At 41.8% G+C, this 22441-nt stretch overlaps 1 protein-coding gene across 1 annotated transcript; it reads right to left on the bottom strand.

The window, feature by feature from the left end:
* Positions 1–438: 438 nt before the first annotated feature.
* Positions 439–22051, bottom strand: ANXA5 (annexin A5). The gene is made up of 13 exons (XM_048509636.1): positions 21803–22051; positions 21142–21180; positions 14806–14890; positions 12921–13015; positions 12539–12652; positions 10245–10335; positions 9084–9163; positions 8107–8163; positions 5042–5135; positions 4466–4561; positions 3415–3473; positions 1739–1861; positions 439–1176 (listed from the first exon to the last, which is right to left on the bottom strand). The coding sequence occupies exons 2-13, from the start codon at positions 21148–21150 to the stop codon at positions 1114–1116; spliced, it is 966 nt and encodes a 321-aa protein (XP_048365593.1). The 5' UTR covers positions 21151–21180; positions 21803–22051; the 3' UTR covers positions 439–1113.
* Between the last annotated feature and the right edge of the window lie 390 nt (positions 22052–22441).

Here is a 22441-nt window from a genome sequence, read left to right as displayed (position 1 = left end):
CTCTTCTGTCCATGCAGAATAATACACTTTCAATTCACTTTCACAATTGTTTGTAAGTGGATTTTGCTATTCTGCAACGTAAATCCAGCTTCAAAGTGCACTGAAAGCAGATTGAAAGTACATTATTCTGTCTTTTTGTGCGGAAGGGGCCTCTGCTGGCCTCTATCTCAGACTGCATACAAGGTGCACTGCTGTGAAAGAACAGGAAAGCAGATTGTGATAAGAATTCAATGTCCTAAACATATCTGATTTTTAAAAAATTAAATTCAATTTCTACCTTGTGAGTGCAATGCAGAAGTTAAATGTTCAATAAAATCATACAATTCTGGCAGAGGGATGTATAAGATTTCCATTGGTTGGAGCTGAACTTTGACTAATGACAAGAAAACTTTATGAAAAATATGAAAATTTGTGAATAACTACATATTAAATTATAGATCCTTTAATGCTCATTATTTTATTTGCACATTATTGGTCCTTTATTTTTCAAACGACAACTCAGTTACTGGGTTAGTTAGCGCTTGTAATAACACCAAATATAAAACATTAATACAGGTCATGCATAGTTTACAACTGTAAAGCCAATAGCAGATGCTTTCTTCCAATTAACTATAAATAGATGTTCAAACTATAGTTAAAGTTGCTAAAAGTTTGGATTTAGTTCTTGGAACAGGTGTTGCTTCTGCGAGCAGAAAAATAACATGTTTCTGGCTTTTTCATCTTCTACCCAAAAAAATGGTTACGCCCATTAGGCACTTTTGAAGTCTTTGGGTTAAGGATATTCGTGCAAACTTCCAACTGGCTATACTGAGTTTTAACAGAAGAATGCAAAATCTAAACTTTTCCAAATGACACCGGGGCGGGGGGTGTGGAATAGAAAAAGCTCTTTGGGGCAAAATGGTAATTCTGTTTTGAGGTGTCTGATATGGATTTCAGTATGAACTGCTGAATCACTTTACTAACAGCATTCACATTGAATTTGACAGTAAGGACGGCAATGGGAATGCAAAGGCAGTTGCAGCTATAAATGCAAATATATAGCTTGACTGTACAAAGATACAAATAAGTCAAAAAGCAGCTGTTAAGATGCTATCCTTCCATCCGCTACAAGCCTTAGTCATCTTCGCCACCACAGAGATTCAAAAGGCCATTCCTATAGTCCCCAGATGTATCTTTCTACAAATAAAACACAAGATCAAATGGCAATGAGTCATCAGTAAAGCCTAAGTAAAACTCTTGGCCAGTGACAGCTTATCACAAGAGGAAATCCATTGGTATGACTATTCATGCAAGAATGGTTCATAAGAAGTCTCTGGCAAGTGATTCATTGTCTAGAATATGCATATAAAATGCCAAGAAGCAAAACGGGAACATACTGCGTACTGCAGCACTCTCTTCCACTTGCAGACTATGTATTTCCAAATGTTACAAAATGGTATCCATTAGCAGGCAAAAAAGGTCTAGCCTACAAATAAAATAAGCCGCTTGGGGAATTAATTTCTATGTAAGCTTACAATATAGTCGTGAGATATAAGTAAAATGGATCTGACTCAGTAAATTGAATGCTGCTAGCTGGTAATCGGTAAAAAGAACAAGCTATTGTGTACCATCTTTATATTTGCAAATGGTTTTTGTGACAGTTTTACAGCAAATAAAGAAAAAGAAAACGTGGCTACATAGGCTGGCAGTATTCACCACCAGAAAAAAAATGACATTGATTTATAAAAAATAAACTAACCTGAATTGCATGGTACAAAGATTTTGAGAAATCTCTTCTGAAAGCCTGCCTGATGTCCAACAGATCAATTTCACTTCTTGTAACTAGGATTCTGATCAGGGTATCATCGTCAGTACCGGCGCCCTGGAAAAAACAAAAGGGGTCCCATTTGATCCAACCTAGATTACACATTTTCAGGTTCCCCAGATTTCAATGGAAGAGCACTAAGCATGTAAATCATCTATAAATGAATCTGGAAAGGCAACACTAATTATCTAGGGATAAGAGGTATTTAAATAATTAATTCAGTGCCATGTGCATTGATATTTTCTGTTTCTGTTTGAAACGATCAGATTTCATTGTGTTGACAGGGCAAGAAATGCAGAACAACAGTCTTTAATATAAAACTCGACATCACCATAGCATTAACGGGGACAGCTCTGTTCCTGATGTTCAGCTCCTCATATGATCAGGCCATATGAATCCCAAATGAGATAGCAATGATAATGGCAAAGAATACATCACCTGCAATGTTCATATCTAAAACCTGCTGAAAAAGGAGGGGATCCCCTTTTGATCACTATCAATGGATAAATCTAGCTCTACAAGTCTCTTCAACTGGTAAAAACAGGACATTCTGAATATTATTTGGACTGATGACAAGAATGGGAATTTAGGGACGTTTTATATGATCCAGGAGGAATGCACTGACATAAAGCTCTTCCAAGAAGTGATACATCTGTACAAATGGCGAAGTAGTTACACGTTTGGTCATAATAATCTGATTTTTAGAAGCGCAGCATTCATTTATTTATTTTGTTGTTGCCAAGTGGTGAAAGTCTTTACAGTGGTGGGAACATGCATGCAGGTGCTCAAAACAAAACAAAACAAAATTCTCATCACAAACCAGCCTATCTGCTGCCAATCCACAAATATCTACATTAACCCTCCATGGCAGACAAAATGCTTGAGTGGAAGCCTGGCAGGCTCCAGTATTATTCAAGGACAGCATTGCCATCATTTAGATGAAACACTTGCGTCAAAACAAGTCATGGCAGAACGAATGGCAGCAGGTACCAATTTCCAATATAAAGGGAAAGGAGGAGAAATTGGTACAGATCAAGCAGAAGGCACAGCTCCAGGCATCAACATATCTGGGCAGAGGCGTAGCTCCAAGGGAGCTGGGTGGTGCATGACACACCGGGCACACACCCCTGTGGGGGTGTGGCAAGGGCAGGGCAGGGGCGTTCCAGGGCGGGATGGGGACAGAGGATGCACCAGTGCACCAGGCGCTTTTCCCTCTTGCTACATCTCTGGAGCTGGCCCTGCTGCTATTATGCTTACAGAAGTATATTGCTGCTGATTACATCATCGCACCCCTTTTATTTCAGACCAGTAGCCTGCCAATTCCTGGTTCTTATACATACGCAAAGAAATTAGAAACAGAACACTACGTCACTGTTTGGCATCCCAGCTACCACCCTTTTCCTGGTATCTCCAGTAGAAAACTAATGCAGCAATCCAAGACCTATTTGACTGGATGTGCTTTCAAGTAGGAGGCATAGAACTGAGTTGTCAAGATGTTCAAATTCAAAAAATAAGCCAAAAGATTAAATTGGGGAAGCACAAGATATGGACTTAGAAAACAAATGTGAATAACAAGCATTTGCTTCACGTTTAATAAAGAAGTCACTCACTTTCATTGCATGAAACAGAGATTCAGCGAAAAATGCAGGAACGCTTCGGACACACTTCACTGGGGAATAAAAAAATCTATGTGTATTTATGAAGCAAAGCATAGGTTAATGTTGCTATAAATGATTACAAGTGGTTTCATCTTTTCTTCACCAAGATGAGTGAGAAAGAGCACTTTTCTAACACAGATTCTGCACAGCAAATTTGTAACAAGTTGCAATCATTATCAATGAATTTGTTCTCTTCAATAAAAAGGGGAAACAAATTTATAATGTCTGCAACTCGTTCTAAATATGTTGTGCAGAATGAGCCTAACATTTCCAGCAATACCAGGAACAGAAGTTTTGTTCAATCACAGATTAGCTGTTAACTAGTTACAGGTCCCAGGGCCAAACACGCACAGTAACCTAAGCACCTTGTATTGGCTAGAAATAAGATCATCAGATTATCTGTGGAACTGCCTTTCCAAATACTCCCCCAGGAGAGCACTCCACTTCATGGAACACAACATGCTGGTGATCCCTGTCCCCCGCCCCCCCCCCCAAAAAACCCAGCTGTTTTCAACCAGGGCCAGAGTGTTTTTGGCTCTTGTGCAAGCCTGGTGGAATGTTCTGTGGAATGAGACCTGGGCCCTGTGGGATTCAATTCTGCAGGGCCTGTAAGACAGCTATTTCACCAGGTCTACGGTTGAGCACAGCAAAGGTATTTTTAATCACATCTGGCCTCCCTGCCCCCATTTGTCTTTGTTCCGCCTAGTCAGAACTGTTTTATGATGCTACTTGAAGACTGAAATTGAGTTTTCAATTCCCCTCCCCTCCCCCGCTGTAAGCCACCCTGAGACCACCATGGGGAAGGGTGGCATATAAATCAAATCACATCAAATAATAAATAAATAAATAGTGTTGCTTCCAATCAGGTGTTTAGTCAGGTTACCAAAGACAGAATTGTTTTTCCTTTAATGGACAAATCATGCTGGGTGGGGGGAGGGGCGTTCCTCAAACCCTCATTTGCAGTTCTTCTAAATAGTGCATAGCCAGGAAGATTGTTCATTACCAATTGCCAGAAGCAGCTTCTCCAGATGCCCAGAAGTTTCACGGTCAATAGTTTCTTCAATGTGAAAGCCAGAAATGGTCATGTATTTATCGAACACTGAAAAACATACAGGTATCTTTGCTTACTACATGCAATGTATATGTTACTTCTTTTCAGTTTCTCCGAGCAAGCACAATAAAACGCATTGTTAAACTACAAGCTGCATCTTGATATCTATTGCTGAGTTGAGAGAGCATTCCAATTGGCAATCCCCCAGCCCCAGGGGAGTGGGGAAGTCCCACAAAGAGCTTATCAAACATTAGCCATTTTAATGGAAACTTGGCTTTTTAAAGGTTATATGCAAATGCAACGAAAAGGCTTTGAAATAACTTTTCAGACATACACTCCGTGAGAATACCTATGTTCATTCTGTGCAATGTATGCAATAATTGTAAAAAACAAGAGAGAGAAGAGCACAACTGTCTGACAGAGCCCAGAGTTTTTTTCTTTCAAGGCCAGAGTTTCTTTCTTTCAAGGCTGCCATAACCAGCTACATCCATGACAGAAAAGGAATCCAGAATTTCCAGTTCTACTGACCTTTCCTTAAGTGAACGATGCTTCGTGTTCCCAGGATGGTGATGAACTTTTCTTCATCTGTTCCCCATTTCAGCTCACCTGCTTTTAACAGCTCCTGTTTTGATCCAAAGGGGGAAAAAATCCAAAGTTTTTCTTTGCCAAAGCAGCAGGTGGATTTTTTTTCTGAATTCAGAATGAAAATACTAACACAGTGGAAATATACAGCCGCAACACAGGAGTTGCTTTGTTAATAAAATAGATCATAGATTAAATAATAGATCGACTTCTCCTCCATAGATGGACTTCCCCTTCATAAATCTGTCCAAGCCCTTTTTAAAGCTATCCAGGTTAGTGGCCATCACCACCTCCTGTGGCAGAATATTCCAAACACCAATCACATGTTGGGTGAAAAAAGGTTTTCTTTTATTAGTCCTAATTCTTCCCCCCAGCATTTTCAATGTATGCCCCCTGGCTCTAGTATTGTGAGAAAGAGAGAAATTTTTCTCTCTCTGTCAACATTTTCTACCCCATGTATAGTTTTATAGACCTCAATCATATCATTGGCCACATTGGTCCCTCTCTCTGTCTCTCCCTGTGAGTGTCCACTCCCTCCTTCACCTCCCCTCATCCCCACCCCAATGCTGACACCTATCTGGCATCATGGGGCTTGGAGCTGCTGAGCTGTTTCTCTTTTGCTCTCCTCTTCCCTTGCTCACTTCTTTTGCACCAGGCTGCCGCTCAGCGTTCTGTGACCCGGTTGGCTCCCCAGAGCTGTTGACAGGCTCCTCAGCCTGTGCCTGCAGCTCACCCCTCCTCCCCGCAGCTGACCTGCCAGATGTTGCCCAACTGCCACTCCTGGCAGTTGCTGGAGGTAAAGCATCTCCCACCTCTTCAGGTGATCAGGTATTACATAGCCTGGCCACCAGCAGGTCCAAGTCCCAGGCAGCAGTGGCTGCTCTGGGAGCAGGGCTGGCTGCCATCCCGGGACACTAAGGGGCTTTCCACACAGCAGAGGCGACCTAGGGCCGACTCATGTCTGCAGAAATCGTTACCTGAGCTCGACTCTTCTATTATTCCACACAGCAGCCAGGTCATCTCTCCGGACTCGAGTTCAGAGGGCAGGGTTACCTCCTCGTGTCTTTCACTCTTCAGTCCTGATTGGCTGCTGTTCTATGGCGGGAAACGTGTGTGCGCATCCCTTTTTTTCGTTTTGCTACGTAGGAGCTACGTTGTGACGTCACAAAGCGCCGATTTCCCACCTGTCACAAACTGGCGGGAATCTGCATTTTTGCGAGCCTTCTCTGTCGGAGCAGAACGGGCAGAGCTGAGCTGTTGCTTCGTGCATGAGAAAGGGGGTTTTTTTGAAGGCACGCTTTTCGCTGCCGTTAGTCTCCCGTTCTGTGCATGGCCGAAATACTGCACTGTGATTGGCTGGCTGGCAGAGTCGAGGCAAGGGAGATTCCGCACTCCGCCGGCTTTGGCTTGAGTGCAACCCGGGTTCGGCAAAAAGTCGTACCTCCCAGTTGAGCTAAAAAATTTGAGACAGACACGAGTCGAACGCTACGGCTGTGCGGAGTACCCGGGTCGGACCTATGTCGAACTAAGGTCGAATCCTACAGTGCGAGGGGCCCCATGACTCATTTAGATAACATTAGCTCTAACCAAGTAACTCATTAATGAAAGCCTGGTCTTATGAACAAAAAAGTTCATTTAGAGACAAAGTTCCAAACAGTTTCAGTTCATGAGAAAAAATCTTTACACCAGCCACTGATTAAATGAGCTGCCAACTTCCCAGTTATTTTCTACAGCAGAATTTGGGGCCCTAAAGTGGGGATTTTAACATTCTGTAGAGGAGCCAGCATAAAGCTGATGAATGTGCACCAGGCACATTTTCCACAATCAGAGCAAGTGAAACCTTCCGTACTGACGCTGTATTTTATGTTCCCCTTTGTTTCTCCTTTTCAGCAAAATCTGGGCTCACATTTCTATCCAAAAATACCATTTGAAATGGAAAGACATTATATTTGACGAAGCCATTCTCTGTTGAAAAAGATTACTATAATTAACCAGAAAGCCCGCCTGATCTAAAACACAGTGTGACCTAAGCGGTTATTCTGTTCCTACCCCTCCCTTTTCCTGTTTGTAGAGCAGCTCAGAGGGAAGCAGGCAGAACCATGGAAAATGTTATTCATCAAAAACATCTGTCTCCTTAGAGGAGTCTTAGGAGTGTCACATGTAGTGGCAAACTCTGTCAGACGACGGTACATGTTTTAATGCTCTAACTTCTTACAAGTCACCCTTAGCAGAGTAACAGGATTGTTGAAATATTGACCTGAACCAGAACAGCGTACTGAATACCTGTGGACTAAGAATCTGGGGGCCAGTATTCAAATCCTTACGTAGCCACAAGAATCATTTTGCTGACGGTGGTTTATCACCAACCTTCAGTCTAACTTTCCTCATGGAGTTATTGTGAAAATGTCAGGAACCATGGACATCAGTTTGCTGGGATAAAATCAGGCTCTCAACAAGAACTCATGTATGTTGTACACCCTGCCTGCAGACAGAAATCACCTCAATTTTCCTCTTTTTTTCCAACCCAAGATAAGTGAAGTGGAAGTTCAAAATACCAGCAGGATTCTTTACTGCTGTCTTCCACTGCTACCCTGACTTTGGACTGCGACCCTGCTACAAGGAACTGTTGAGTTGGCTATAAAGCAATATGGAACACAGCCAAGCCTTAACATGGTTCAGTTGAGCAGGACTATAGATTTGCAGTAAGGGAACGTATCTACACTACGTGTACTAAGACAAAGTAAGATGCTGTAATAACTTTCCCTCTAAGATTATTAACAGTCCAGCAATGCCTTGGTTTGAATACCTCCCTAATTAAAGTATAAGAAAATAACACTTGCAACCTTTTTATTCTTTCAGACTGTTTATCTCCAAGGTTCATGAAATACTTGTAATTTTACCACCAGCAAATATAATTTTCATAAATTGTTTCCTCAAGCAAACTCCCACTTGCATTTTTAATTTACTATACAACGCATTTGAGTAGGAGGACAAAGGGAATCTTCACGTACCTGAGCATCCTGCTCAATTAAGCTCTCCTTAATTGAGCCATCAGGGTCTCTACCAGCCTAAAATGGAATAAAAGGCAAAAGTAAGTGGGCATTAGCAAACATAAGAGACAAAATTGTTACTATACATAGTATAAGAGAGTCAGTGTCACTAAAAGAAGCATGAGGATTGTGTCCATACTGTCTTCTCTGCACACTCCACACACATCTTATGTCTTGCTTCCAATATGTAAATTAGTTATAGAGGGAATCAAACAGTGAACAGGTGCCCTACATTCTCATACAAATGGACCTTGAGCTTGTTTGGAGGTTCTAGTAGGGGAGCGCAGCTATTGTATACCCTTTACCGAAGAATGGTACACTCCTATCTGGGATGGTGGTTCTCTTCCACCGAACGCGCAGCTTCAGGAGGAATGCACTCAGAGTGGGGAGGGAGGGAACACCCACCTAGCCAGCTAGATCAGCCGAATCAACCCTGGCAATAAATGGGGTGACAGATGTCACAGCCAGATCGCCCTCACATAGTAAACAGGTGCCATTTGCATTCTGAGTTTGGATATACTCAGTGAGCAGTATACAGAAGACCTTTGAGTCAACATCAGTGAAAACATGGGACATCTATTCAAATGATGCAAATCCTGAAATAATACCATTCATTGCCATTCTAGATCTGGCAAGGACCAGATGGAAATCTGTAACAGAAGGAGTAAGAAGGATAAAAGTGAGCTTGAGAGTGAAATGAATCACTGCAGCACATATTCTCACTCAATGTGCAAATGCTCCTTCATATGTACTGCTCTGAGGAAACTGCTGATAGTTACTTTCCTCAGACAAAGTTTCGTCTCTCCTTTTCCTTCCTGCTTTAGAATGCTAAGGGTCACTTCCTATGGCATAGTCTTCCAGCAATAAACTACATTCAACAAAGTAACCAATAAAAGTAACATTTGCCTATTATTTCAGTTTTCTATTGCAAAGTTTACCTGAAGAAGAACTACCAACATCCTTTGGTAAAAACCTGATGAGTCCGATGTTATATGATCTTCTAAATCGGCTTCATATTCTGTAATGAAGAAATATGCATCCATCACTGAACAGAATTTCAACTACTTCAGAGTTGAAGGTATTTCAGTAACCAGCTATTTCCATTAGATAGTTTTCCTTATTCAACAGCACATGGGAGGGGTGGGAGGCAAAGAGGTTGATGGCTGTACAATCTCATTTTCAAATCAGTTGGTTTGATCCTGTTCTTCCCTCCCATGGGTGAAAGAACTACTTCCTGTACAAAACTAATGATGTTGATGTGACACCAAGACTCTCTTAAATGCACAGGCAGCGACAAATTGGGTTTCAGAGGATCCAAAAAAGTGGGATAGAAATAAACAGCAGACTAGAAGTAGTAGAGAAGATAGCTGTCAAGTCCTGAGAAGTGGACAGTACATTACAGTAAATACAAGATTAGAACATAAAAAGAGCTGTTATCAAACTAGTGATCCATCTAGTGCAGCATCCTGTTTCACACAGCTGCCAACCAGTTACCCAGTAGATCCAAAGAAAAGGGCACATAGGCCAAGACTTTCCCCTGATGTTGCCTCCCACCACTGGTATTCAGAGAATTGAAGCAAAGAAGAAGAGTTTGGATTTATCCCCCACCTTTCTCTCTATTAAAGAGTCTCAAAGCGACTTATAAACTCCTTCCCTTCATCTCCCCACAACAGGCACCTTGTGAGGTAGGTGGGGCTGAGAGAGTTCTGTGAGAACCATGAGTAGCTCAAGGTCACCCAGCAGGCTTCATGTGTGGGAGCAGAGAAACAAACCCAGTTCACCAGATAACAGTCTGCAGCTCATGTGGAGGAGTAGGGTATCAAACACAGTGTGGTGGTTAAGAGTGGTAGACTCTAATCTGGAGAACTGCATTTGATTCCCCACTCCTCCACATGAGTGGGGGACTCTTATCTGATGAATTAAATTTGTTTCCTCGCTCCTACATATGAAGCCTGCTGGGTGACCTTGAGGTAATCAATGCTTTTCACTTAGTAAGCATAAAATTGACGTCATATTATGCTTTTTTATCACTTTCCCAATCTAAAAAATTGCGCTCTTAGGAAAGTCTTTCAAAACACTGAACAGCCACTATATTTTACCTTCCTGATAAACTTGCTTTATATTCCGGATTTCTGCAGGCGTTCTGGATGCAAGAATTTCATTCAGGACTTTCTCATCGGTTCCTGCCCCCTGGAATGGAAGTATGAATGGATAGTTTACAACATTGTTTTCATATATACTTCTTTAATGCCACACATCAATGGAATGACTGTTTCTATTCTCTAACCACTTTTGAGCGTTTCAATATCACTTGTTTTTACTTTATACCTAAAAGTATATCCAGATCTCTCCTGTTCCTGATGATTGTGGCCATCCCACGACTCCACTTGGAAATGATGCCCTCTCCTTTACTCTCAAGGGGTGGCAAAAACAAAATGGGTACCCATTGCCACCAATGACCCTGAGAGAATCTTATGCTAATGAAATCATATGTCCAGCACTCTGTCCCTGCATTGCTACTTAAAGGCTCCACAGAGTTGCTGTGCCTCCACTTCATCCCTACAGACAAGTGTGGGGTGATCTACCATAAGTCTGCATGTTCAGCTATCATGCTCAAAGGATGGTGAAGTGACCCACTGCCCCTCCCAGTCACCATACTTATATTGCTTCAGTGAATTGGAAGAAAGTCATAATGCTCAAGCCCCTCCATTCTCCTTTCTGAAAGCCAGATGACCATAAAGTATAACCCCATAAATAGCATTTACACTGACTCACAAAGGAAGCTCACGGCAAAGAGTTAACAGCTGAAATAAGGACTGTGAAAACACAGCCCTTCTAGCAAAACAAAAAGAAATTCCATTCTCGTAGCAGGCTTGCTGACTGGCTGGATTAAATTCAAGAAGTACAGCTTGGCTCTCATTTTCTAGGAACTTGCCAAATGCAAACATTCCATCTAAAACAGAGTGGAGTACAGAGGAGAGATTGAGCTCACATAATTTCTTCCAACAAATACATAAAGTAATACATTTGAACCTTGCATCAATCTCTTCCTATATAAAATGCAATCATCCAGTAACACTTGATGCACTCAGCCAAAAGGACAATTGAAAGGCCTTCAGGAGGGTATCAAAGGTTTGCCTGTTGATTAAGTTGCATTCAGTTAACGCAAAGAGCAAATAAACAGGGATGCAGAGAGATGTCAAGGTTGCTTTTAAAAAGTTTAACTTTAATTGACAGAGTTCTTCAGTGTTCAGGACCAGAAAAAAGTATCCAGTGGGTTTCCTGCCTGGGTCTGTTGCCAAATGTGCAATTCTATCCTTGAGGCAAGATAATAAACAATAGAGGAATGATAAAAAGGTGGTTCAATGACCCCTTTCGTAAGGCTTCAAATTCTACAACTATTTACTCACTCCTATGTATCAATTTGGTTTAATCACAAAATGACACACACAGCTATTAATGTAAAATATTATTCACGTTATCCGGGAACAGAAGAGAATACAGGAGGGGAAAAGCTCACCTGAAGAATCCATTCCTGTCCTATTCTTGTCTGCTAGTTCATTGAATTTCATCTCCTGAATCAACATCCCTTTTTAGTTTTCAAAGCCACTTCAGTAAGTTAACAAATCATTCCTCTTACTAATGCCAAGTTGAAAAGTCAATATTTGGCTAGAATACTCTGCAAACTAGTTAGATCACTGGAACCGTTAGTGAATAAATAACAGCAAGTTAAGCAAACCTGGGGGAGGCTTGAAGGTGCCTACTTACTATGCCACAGACAAATTCAACATTGTGAGATGAATCAAAAGTTTCTACAGAACAGTCAGGGAAATAGTTTTTTATTCAGTCCATCTTAAGCCATGTTTAATTTTAAAGATGGTGGGAAATTATGCCTAGAGAAAAATTACTGTCAATGGCAAGCATTTTCTAGATCGTTAAACTACGTTACCTTCTTAGCTAGTGTCCTTACCCAAAAACAGGTTCATACATAAACTGAAGAACGACTCAGAGCTATCAATGGCCACAAAAAAACTTTCATAATTTTCACTAGCCTCATCAAAAATTTAACAGAAAGCAACATTTAAAAGAAAGGTGCATTGTAATCCAGAAAATCAAATCTAGACTACTTTGCTTGTTGCATGAGCAGTGCCGACCAATCATTCTGTTTACATAATTGTAAAGACAAAAGACTATTGAAAACTTGATCACTACAGTCTCTCTGAAATTATTCAGGTGGATAAGAATATAAATGAAGTCATTGAAATGAAAGCAATCATCATAAATAATCAAAAAGGAATAATCAGCATAATAGGAAACATGACACAGAAAAAAGAAGCATTCTTAAAAACACCAAAACTCCATTTATATTTTAATTTTGTGCCATTCGTTTTACCTTAATAGCATGCTTCAGTGCATGAGCATCATAAAGCCGGGCTGGTCTCATCAAACTGACCATCAGAGTCTCAAATTTGCCTGTCAGTTCTGATTTCAGGTCATCAACCAGATCCTAATTAACAGAATGAAAAGAGCCTCATTAAGAAAGCAATTCAAAATTAATCCTTCAATCATACAAACTAGCACACTCAGGAAGTGAAGAAAACGATGAAGAGGGCACATTGAGAAACACAGAAAGGTACAGAGAAGCGAATAAGATGCAAACTATGTGCCAATACAAAATGCATTATTTTATACTGCTAAGCTGGTTTATAAGCATGAATGTGCATGGACACACAAAAACACACTTGCCAACTTATAACCAAAAGAAAGCTCATTACCCGACCATATAGGGTTTTAAAAGCAAGAGCAATTTCCTGGCGCTGATCATTGCTTCTGGCTGTTAGGATTTGATAGATTGGCTGTTCATCAGTTCCTTGAATAAAAAAAAACCCAGTTATTCATATTATGAATCAGTATTTTAGACGACAGAGTCAAACCACACTGAAAATAGGCTGTTAGAAGAACACTGTACGAACCCCGCTCTGTCCAACAATATGATCGGCAGTTAAAGGGAGATACCATTGAAAAACTATGCATACACAAGGGCGGAGTGATTTTTACCAACTCCTCCATCTCATGGCAGCCCTCCAACTTGTTCCATCAAGCTGATTCCTCCAGGTGGCCCATCCCAACCTCAGAATTTCAGTGACATTTCAGGATGCGGCCGGAGGGAGGGGACAAGTCATACTTTCATTCATAGAACTTTTACAGTAGCCCCATAAGGCTGGTAACTTTTTTTTAAGAATGGCTAAAGTTCCATTTTCCATGCACAGTAGCTTCAACAGCTGGTTCTTTTTGCATTCTATATGTCAGTATCCTTTTTTTAAATGGTGAGGTTCTTTTTAAGGGGATCCCAGTTGATCAGGAATCGCACAGGCAGTCCAATGACGTGACATGATTATAGAATCACACTTGCCTACGAGATGAGGTCATGAAAGCAAATCAAAATAAGGACACAGCTTCCTAAAATGAGCAGACATTTCCATTCTCTATTTATCTGTATCTCTTTCCCTCAGGTTACAGCTGACTTATGGCCACCCCATAGAGTTTTTTAAGGTTAGAGGTTTAGAAGAAGTTTTCCACTGACTGCCTCTGTGTCATGACTCTGGTATTCCTTGGAGGTCTCCCATCCAAATGCCTGCCAATATCAATACCAATACCTAAGATCACCCACAAGTTTCCATAATCCAAGTGAGGATTTGAACCTGGTTTTCCCAGGTCCTTGTCCAACTACCACTACACCAAGCTCACTCTCTGAATTTTCTTCCTAAGCTCCCACAAATTACTGACAAAATGGTAGAAGGGTATTCTGCAGATGTTTCATGTAACATACTTTCCATTTTACCCTGCTCTAATGGTTAGCCCAGGACGGGCAGGGGAGTAGAGATCCAATAACATTTCATGAGTTCCAGTAAAAGAATAACTATTAATCCATCCTCTGGAACAAGGTTCAATTGTCTCTAAATAACTACAAGTAAATTCCTGAACAAAAAGGTAAGAATGCAAAGCACTGAAATAGTTATTGTTTTACTTTATTAACTGAATAGCCATGTTACCTTTACCATTATGTAAATATCCATGAGCAGGTGCCAAGTCAAAATATGAAACAGAGAAAGTGCACTGAACACAGCTAGAAGCAAAAGGTGTGTAAGCTGAGAAATTTACAAGGTAAAAAAGTATTTAAAGCAAGACCCAAAAATGCTTTGGTGTCATATAATCTATTTACAAACATATGCACAAACACTCAAAAGCACACAAAAAGTGTTGCATGGTAATCATATTATTTCACTCAATCAGTTCAAAGAACTCAATACACTGATAAACTCTAAGATCATCTCAATGAAAATTCCTCATTAAGGATTGTTTTCTCTTTACAGATAAGAGCACCCAGTAAATTTAGCCGGTGCCCAGATATGATCCGGCTCCATACAACACAAAAGAATGTTTAGGTCTTGCTCTCAATACTTTTTCAAGGTTTTTTACCTAGTAAATATCTTAACTTACATAGCTGCTATGTTCAGTACCCTTTCTCTGTTTTCATGCATGTTGCACTAACCCCCACTTGCTGATTGTTTATGATGATGTCAAAAGATGAAACAGCAACCAGGATACACCAGACTTTGCTGATAATAACATCCAATTTGTAGAACAACTAGCTCTTACCCAAGCCTTTCATGGCCTTACGAAGGGCCTCTGCATCCGCTCTGGCATCAAAGCCTGGGAAATCCTTTACAGTGCCTCTTGTGTACTGGAAAAAAAATTTTTTTTTATTATACCACTGCAATTTTTTTCATATTAGCATAAAAGATGTGTTGACCAATTTGAACCGTAAGAATTCTTTCCCAGCCAGATGAAACCGGTTTTGCCAACAAAACTGACACTGGAGCTGTCTTACGCTGAATCAAACCACTGGTTCATCAAGATCACCACTATCTACCCAGACTGGCAGCTGCTCTCAAGGTTTTCTGGAACAGAGTATTTCACATCATCTACCATTATCCTTTTAACTGGAGATGCCAGGGACTGAACCGGGGACCTTCTGCACTCTAAGCAGATGATCTACCACTGAGCCACGGCCCCTTCCAAACATACAGAATGGTTTTAGTCAGTAGATAACTACTAGGAAAGTTCCCTTTGAAGTCTCTAGATTTCCAGGTGAAGGTTCATAAAGGATAGGCCACCAGCATCCTTGGAAAAATTAAATACAAAAATCGTCATGTATTCTTTTACAGATCTTGCATAGCAAAGGATAAAAATGATTTTTAAACCAGATTCTTTTTTATTTCAATTAGACTCTGATGAAATACTTTTTGAAGAGAGAGCAATCTAAAGATACATTGCAGCACAAAGGTTTTTCATAATCAAATAAGGATTCGTTTCTAATTATGTAGTATGAGGCTATAATGTCCAAAAAGTATGTAAATGAATCCCATTAATTCATTCATTAGAGCCCTAATGTTATGTTCTCCCAGAGGTTTTTTCTAAGTCAATTTTGCATATTTTTTAAAATCTGGACGATACCGTCACAGATGCTTGATTTTGCAGTTCTCATAAGTGTGAATTTATTTATTACATTTATTTATTACATTTATACCCTGCCATACCTTGTGACTCAAGGCGGCTTACAATAAAACAATCCCAAAATACAATAAATAACTATAAATATGGACATTTTAAAAGCATAAAAACATTTAACAGCATAAATATCTGCAGAGATACCATTCCTCTTCTTAACAGTAAAAAATGTTTTTAAATAATGATACAGAGTTAGGGTTGTCATTCCCCTGCTGGGTGTAGAGGATTCCCCACTCCAAGATCCGATCATCTCCCAGCGCTGTTCAGCCAACTAGCAGAGGAACTTACTAGCCACAAACAAAGTTTATTATTATTATTTCAGTAAATTTATTTCTCGCACATCACCAGAGTCCCTTGATCGGGTACAATAATAAAAGCCCACTTAAAAAATACAATTATTTTTAAAAATAAATTATATAATATACAATTATAAAGTTCAGAACTGTTATGTCGATGTCATTCCTGGAAGTGATGTCATGCTGGAAGCAGCCACCCATGTTTCAGCCCCACCAGTGCAAGACACTGCACTAGAATAGTGGAGGCATTTTTGGGGTAGTTCTCAAGGTGGAGTCAATCTCAGTCAGCTTCCATCCAGGGGCTGTTTCCGCACGGGCGGAATACAGTGTCCCAGGGATGCTAAAAGCAGCGTCCCTGGGGAGGGGTTCGCACGGCCACAGATGCTGCATCGCAGCAGCAGCAGCCTCGTAACCCCTGAGCGGTGTGAAGCAGCTGTTTCCCAATCTCGCTCCCTGAGCGAGGTTTTCAGAAACAGCGGCTTCCAACTGCTGCTGTGCGAATGGCAGCAGCTGGAAGGCGCCATTTCCCCTCCCCTTTCCCGAACGCCTTACCGTCCCTCTGACCTTCCGGCGTGTCGCCCAGGCCAGGGGACACGCCTCCCTGCCCTGCGACTCCAGAGCTGTCACACAGGGAAGGGGGACGTGTCCCCTGGCCTGGGCGACGTGCCAGAAAGTTGGAGGGACGGTGAGGTGTTCGGAGGAAGGCACAGCCTCTGTGCAGGTTGCGCCATCTTCCTCGCCCCTCCCGGGACCACCTGTGCGAAGGGTCCCGGGGGGGGGTGCGTCAGCGTCGTTTACGTCAATGCACCCCCACAGCGTGGCCGTGCAGAAACAGCCAGAGTTTGGGGTCATGAGCATGGCACCCATCCCTCAGACTTATGCCACCTGAAGGTCCACTGAACCCAATGGAGGACTTTCAGACAGCAGAAGGGGGTTGATTTTCTTTCCCTCCTCACACTGCCAAAAAGCCTTCTGGAGGCAATGGGGTAATGCCAAAGTGGCAACATCCCTGTCCCCAAGAGCTCTAGATTGGGCTACCCATGTTTTTAAAGATACTTTGTTTAACTACATTACTTTGTTTAACTACATTAGTTAACATGGATGTTCAAGCAAATACAAGAATACATGTTATATAATGCTATTGTTTTAGTTAAATAAAACAATGTGATTTATTATTGTTAATGCTCATTTTTCTCCTTACAATAAAGCCCAGCAAAAAAGCTGTCCAAATATAAATGATTAACCTATTAAACTGAAGGTAGTTCACCTCATTATGGTTTCATAATTACCCATTTCAAATGGTAAAAACAATTAATTTTCAAATACAACTGTAAAACCAATCTGAAAAGTTGTTATTCTAAAAACAAAATCTTCATCTATGTTATAAATATGAAGGTTGTAAAAACCTGCAAACATAAGCTTTTATGTAGAAAACCATTATTTAAATTTAGTCTTACTGACTAGAGACTGAAATCATGATTTAAGTCTGCTCCACCCTGCATCAAACATGCTGAATTTTTCAAAATGTAAGCCTTTGTTCTTACTTCCTTTTCTCATTGGTATCAGTTCCACTTCCCTAACAGTGTTGTGAAACACAATGGCTACCACAAAATGGATGCTGGAGAAGATGGAGGCAACCACAAAATGACTGCCACAGCTTAACTTCAGTAACAGTGTATATTCTTGGTGCTGGGTTCACAGATGCTGACAAAGCAATTTTTTAAAATCTGCACAGTCAATCTTCACTAGTCAATGAAAAACCTTGCTGGAAAAAAGCCTTACTTGGCCTCCCCAATTCCTAAAAATACTTGGCAAGTGTCCAAAAAGGTATCTGTGAGTACCATTGTGCTCAAGGACACCATTTTGCGAACCCTTGCTATAATGACTGTTAAACTCCCTACCAGAACTCTTTTGTGGTGTTGCCACCACTCTGTGGTGGTGCAGATTCATCATGAACAACTCACAAGTCATAGAGAAGAGAGCAAGAATTCAAGGGCATATACCCCACTTTATAGACTAGCAAATGGTGGCCATCCTCCACACTCTCCCAAAAGTCTCCTCCAAAATGACAGTGAACCATTTAGAATTCTCTTTTAGAGAAGAGGGGAAATTGCACAAAATCTGTAATAAATCAAGCATCATGGACTGGGTGGAACTCTGCAGTATGAAGTGCTTTTTGTCCGAGTCCTGATCTCTTACTTCTCACCTAAGTGCTTTTACAGCTGCTGCTACTAACCATCTAATCCCTTGACAGTTTCAGATACTAAATGCCTAATTTGGTTATTGTTGCTTTCTGCCAGGAGGCTGGCACCCAAAAGCCCGTTCACATCAGAGCTGACATCATCCATTTGACAGCCACTTGACTCAAATCTCTAACTGGCCTCGCTTCTCAGAATCTCTCAGCTCCACCCGACCCCCGCATTCCACAACCCTGTAGTGCCAGGCAGCCAGATAATGTAAATCACCTAGCTGGACATAAACATTCTAACTATCACTGCTTTTCCCACCAGCTCCAAAGGGGGGCTGGGGGCAGGGAAGTACTCAAGCTATATCTCCCTTTGGCCTTCTCACGTTTCTCATATCTGGCTATTAAAAGTATGAAGTCTTGCCTTGAATAGACCTTCAATGAAGACTACCATTGTCAACATCGAAGGCTGGTTAATGCCTATTGACAGGCAACCTTACACTTTTCCTAAATCTAACACTCACAGAATCAGTCCTATCTGAAGAGTTTTGAAACAAAACGTAAAAAAATTCCCCATTGAAGTCAGTGGATTAACGAAGCACTGATTTTGCAAATACAAACATGCTTAATTTTTGGTTATGCAGATATGTGAAGTCAATACAGTGGTGCTGAATATCCATTTAAAATGCAGAAGTTTTTACAACAGAAGGATCTAAGTAGTTACAATAAAGCTACTTCCTTGCCAAAATCGTACCAGCCTGCCCCAAATTTCATAATCCAGGATCGCAGCCAGAACTGAACAGCATAAGGCTACTAATGAAGCTAAGGGGAAAGGCAACTACGAGGGAGGTCACTTGCATACCACACTACACATTTCAGTAGCTGCCAGCGCTGCTATAGAAACAGTCTTGTTAGGAAAGGAAAGCCAGATCAAGAAAACTCCTCCAATTACAGCAGGAGCCAGTGAGGACACAACCAGGTTGCTCTAAACCTCAGGTGACTGTGCTGTGAAAGAACATTACAGCTATTGTTTAAACCAAGTAGGTCAGCATTTCTTCAATGGAAAAAAAATTAAATTGTGCAATCTGATTCATATTGATGTGGGAGAAAGCCTCACTAAATTAAGTGGGATTTAATTCTGAGCAAACCTGCACAGGATTGCATTGTAAAGGGAATACAAAGCAGTTAGATGCTATCCTGGGTTATCTGCTATAAGACAATGGTTGTGTATTTACTTCATTAATGTCCCACCTTAATTCCCAGTGGAGACGGACACAACTGTATCTCTTAATATACTGCCACATATCACGGTCTTCTCACATTCTTTGTGTCTTCTGAAACGCCACTTTGACTCCATGGAACAGGATCAACCTATGTGTGAATGCTTGTGCTTCAAAGTTCTCCTTACAGGGAGTGTGATTTGGATGGAAAATGAAACCACAGGAAGGCAGCCTTGGGGAATGCAACAGTCCACAAGGAGAGTGAGAAGGTGCTTCGTTCTCTGTCTTCCTGGAATTTTCCACACAAATTGCCTTCTGCCAGTTTTTTCCCACCACAAGGGGGAAAATATGGATGATGTACTTGAAGCAAAAGTAATGTTGAAGGGTTTTTTTTTTAAAGAGAAAGGTTAAGTCACCCTTCATTCCACTGTTCTGTCACTTACAATGGCAGCCACACCGGCTTCTTTCTAGTGTGAAAGAGCTGGGAGATGTTTCACGTATATATTGTTTTGGGAATTTAGGAAGCCATGAAAAAAAATATTTTTTCCACCACTTTTCCTGGGAAAACTGTAAAACAATGCAAAACTTACTAAGGGATTTAACTCAATCTTACTTTAGCAACGTGTATTACAAGCAGGAGACCCATCCATTCTGATCATAATCTTACACACTCTTCCCAATCATCTCCTCTATTCTCTTTATTGTTTGCTGTTCTCACAAATACCAAAAAGAAAGGCATGCAAAGTTACTGTAATACTCAGTGTTCAGAAGAAATACATTTTCAAGTTCATAAAGAACTTACACGAAAATGTTATTTGGAAATAAGAAAAACAATGTATGGATAACGAAGCTATATGCACAAAGTATAACTAATGAGGAAAGGAGAAGGGAACCAAGTTGATCCCCCCCCCCTTTTCTTTCTTCTCTGGGAGCTGCTGTACTTTGCCACTGACAGCATACATTTGAAGTACAGGAAATGGCTAAATGGGTGGGAAATGCAAAAAAAGGATGACGTGGCCTTCACGTGACTAGAATGAGTTCACAAAGAGGCTGAATTATCTTTTGAGCATTTGGATGCTTTTTCAGAGCCTGGAAAAAATTAATACAATAAAGACCCACCCATAGTAACTCTGCAAGTTCTGTTTCTGCCAACTAGGTAATGAAGCCAATCTCCCCGCTTCGGCATAACTGGGACAGGAAACAAATCAAACCTGGCCAAAGTTATCATACTATATACCTCATGCCCATCATGACCCAGTACCAGAACTAAGGGGGAAACATTCTTATAACTAAGGAAAAAACATTCTTATATTAGGTATGCAAACTTCCAGGTGCCACCAGCTGCCCCGGAGAATATTGATGCTTTGAAGGGTGGGTTCTGTGACACTGTACCCCACTGCCCTCCCCAGGCTATATTCCCAAATCACCAGGGGTTTCCCAATTTGGATCTGGCAACCCTACCCAGCCCAATCCCTACACATATTGTTCTAAAGGAATCCTAGCAGCCACCCTTGGGGAGTGACTTGACCTAAACCCAGTCTCGCACACGGTTGCTAGGAAAGGAAAAACTGCGACGGTTTTAATTTATTTAGAGGAAGGGCAGGATTACACTGTAATTCATGGAGCTCCCGCAAAATGGCGCCAACGGAATTAAAGGGCTGCTCTGCTGCACTGGCCCCTCGCAGAAGAGACAGACGGAGGGAGGGAGGGAGCTCTGACTCACCTTCGCCATAGCTGCCGGGAGGGTTGATCAGACGAGAAGCTGCAAGAAATCGCAACAAGAAAAAAAAATACTCAGGGAAAGTTCAAATTGCTGCACGTTTGCAGGAAAGTGATCCGCAAGTTATGGGCGTCAGAAAGCGGCCCGCTTCAAAGTCGACAAACTTTACAAGAACAGTCCCCGCCCGCCCGCCCGCCCGCACACACACAAGATCTTTAGGAAAGTCCGCTTTCGCGAGAGCCAAATGCTTGGCCAACGCCCCAAATTACGCCGGTGGCTGGGTTGCTTCCCTCCGCTTCCCCCAGCAGCGCCAGAGCGAAAGAAAAGCGCCCCCGGGCAGCGAAGTATTAAGGGGAACGTTTAATACGGTACTGAAATTAAGAGCCAGCTTGTAAAGGGAAAAAGTTCCTTTGGGCGCCCACCCCCCCCCCCCCCGATCCTAATCTACACCCGCCTCCCAACCCCAGCCTCTATTCTCTTTATCGTCTGTCACTCTCACAAAACACCAAAAAGAAAGGCATGCAAAGTTACTGTAATATTCAATGTTACAGTAACTTTGGCAGGCTTTCAGCATCCTCGACTGGCCTTCACGACTCCGCAGGATCCCAGCCTTTAGTGCTTCCAATCCTCGAGGCTGATTCCCTTCCTTCCCCCGGGCACTCACCGAGCAAACTCAGCCGATGGCGAGGATATCAAAAAATGCCGCTCGCCGGTTCTTGCTAGGAGTGGGAAGGAATTAAAAGGCTGCTTTTAAAGAGGCCTTTAAAAGAGCGCCGGGAGAAATTCGCTTGCCACACCCTAAGCGCGACTTCTCCTGCTCAGTCCCAGCCGGGATCCTCCTTCCCTGTAGCCACACCCTTGAGCTCTCAGTTAGCAACCAAGGCGGCTCCAGGGTGGGGCGTTTGAGTTGCCAACGCGGCCCCCAGCTGTGCCAAGCGATGGCAGATTGGATAAGGCGCAAAATGCAAGTCTCGGAGGAGAGTCAAGTTGTGGCGCTGCGGGCTTCCCGTGGTTTGCAGAGTCCCGGGGTGCTGCTCGTTAAGGATGACTGCCCTGCCCATATTTACTTGTCTAAAAGCAAGTCGCCCCGTTGAATTCTTTTCCTTCCAATAAACCTGCCTAGACTGACGGAACATAATGTCTAATTGAAAAGAGTAACGATGGGACGCATCGTTAGGGTCACGCTGACACCGACACCTGAGTATAGGCATTATTTCCTGTATGTTTTCATCAATTTTACCACACTGCTACAAGGGAAGGCATCCAGTCCTCACTTGAGGAGGACTCATGTCATTTTGTGCAC

This window comes from Sphaerodactylus townsendi, linkage group LG10 (assembly GCF_021028975.2).
Source record: "Sphaerodactylus townsendi isolate TG3544 linkage group LG10, MPM_Stown_v2.3, whole genome shotgun sequence".
Lineage (NCBI taxonomy): Eukaryota > Metazoa > Chordata > Lepidosauria > Squamata > Sphaerodactylidae > Sphaerodactylus > Sphaerodactylus townsendi.
Note: the sequence above shows the minus strand (reverse complement) of the source record. Positions and strands in the feature narration are given on the sequence as shown.

Coding starts and splice junctions, on each gene's coding strand:
- ANXA5 (XM_048509636.1), bottom strand. Junction 4,562..5,041: donor CATCGTTCACTTAAGGAAAG/GTCAGTAGAACT, acceptor TATGTTTTTCAG/TGTTCGATAAATACATGACC. Junction 1,177..1,738: donor CTTTGTACCATGCAATTCAG/GTTAGTTTATTT, acceptor TTTTATTTGTAG/AAAGATACATCTGGGGACTA.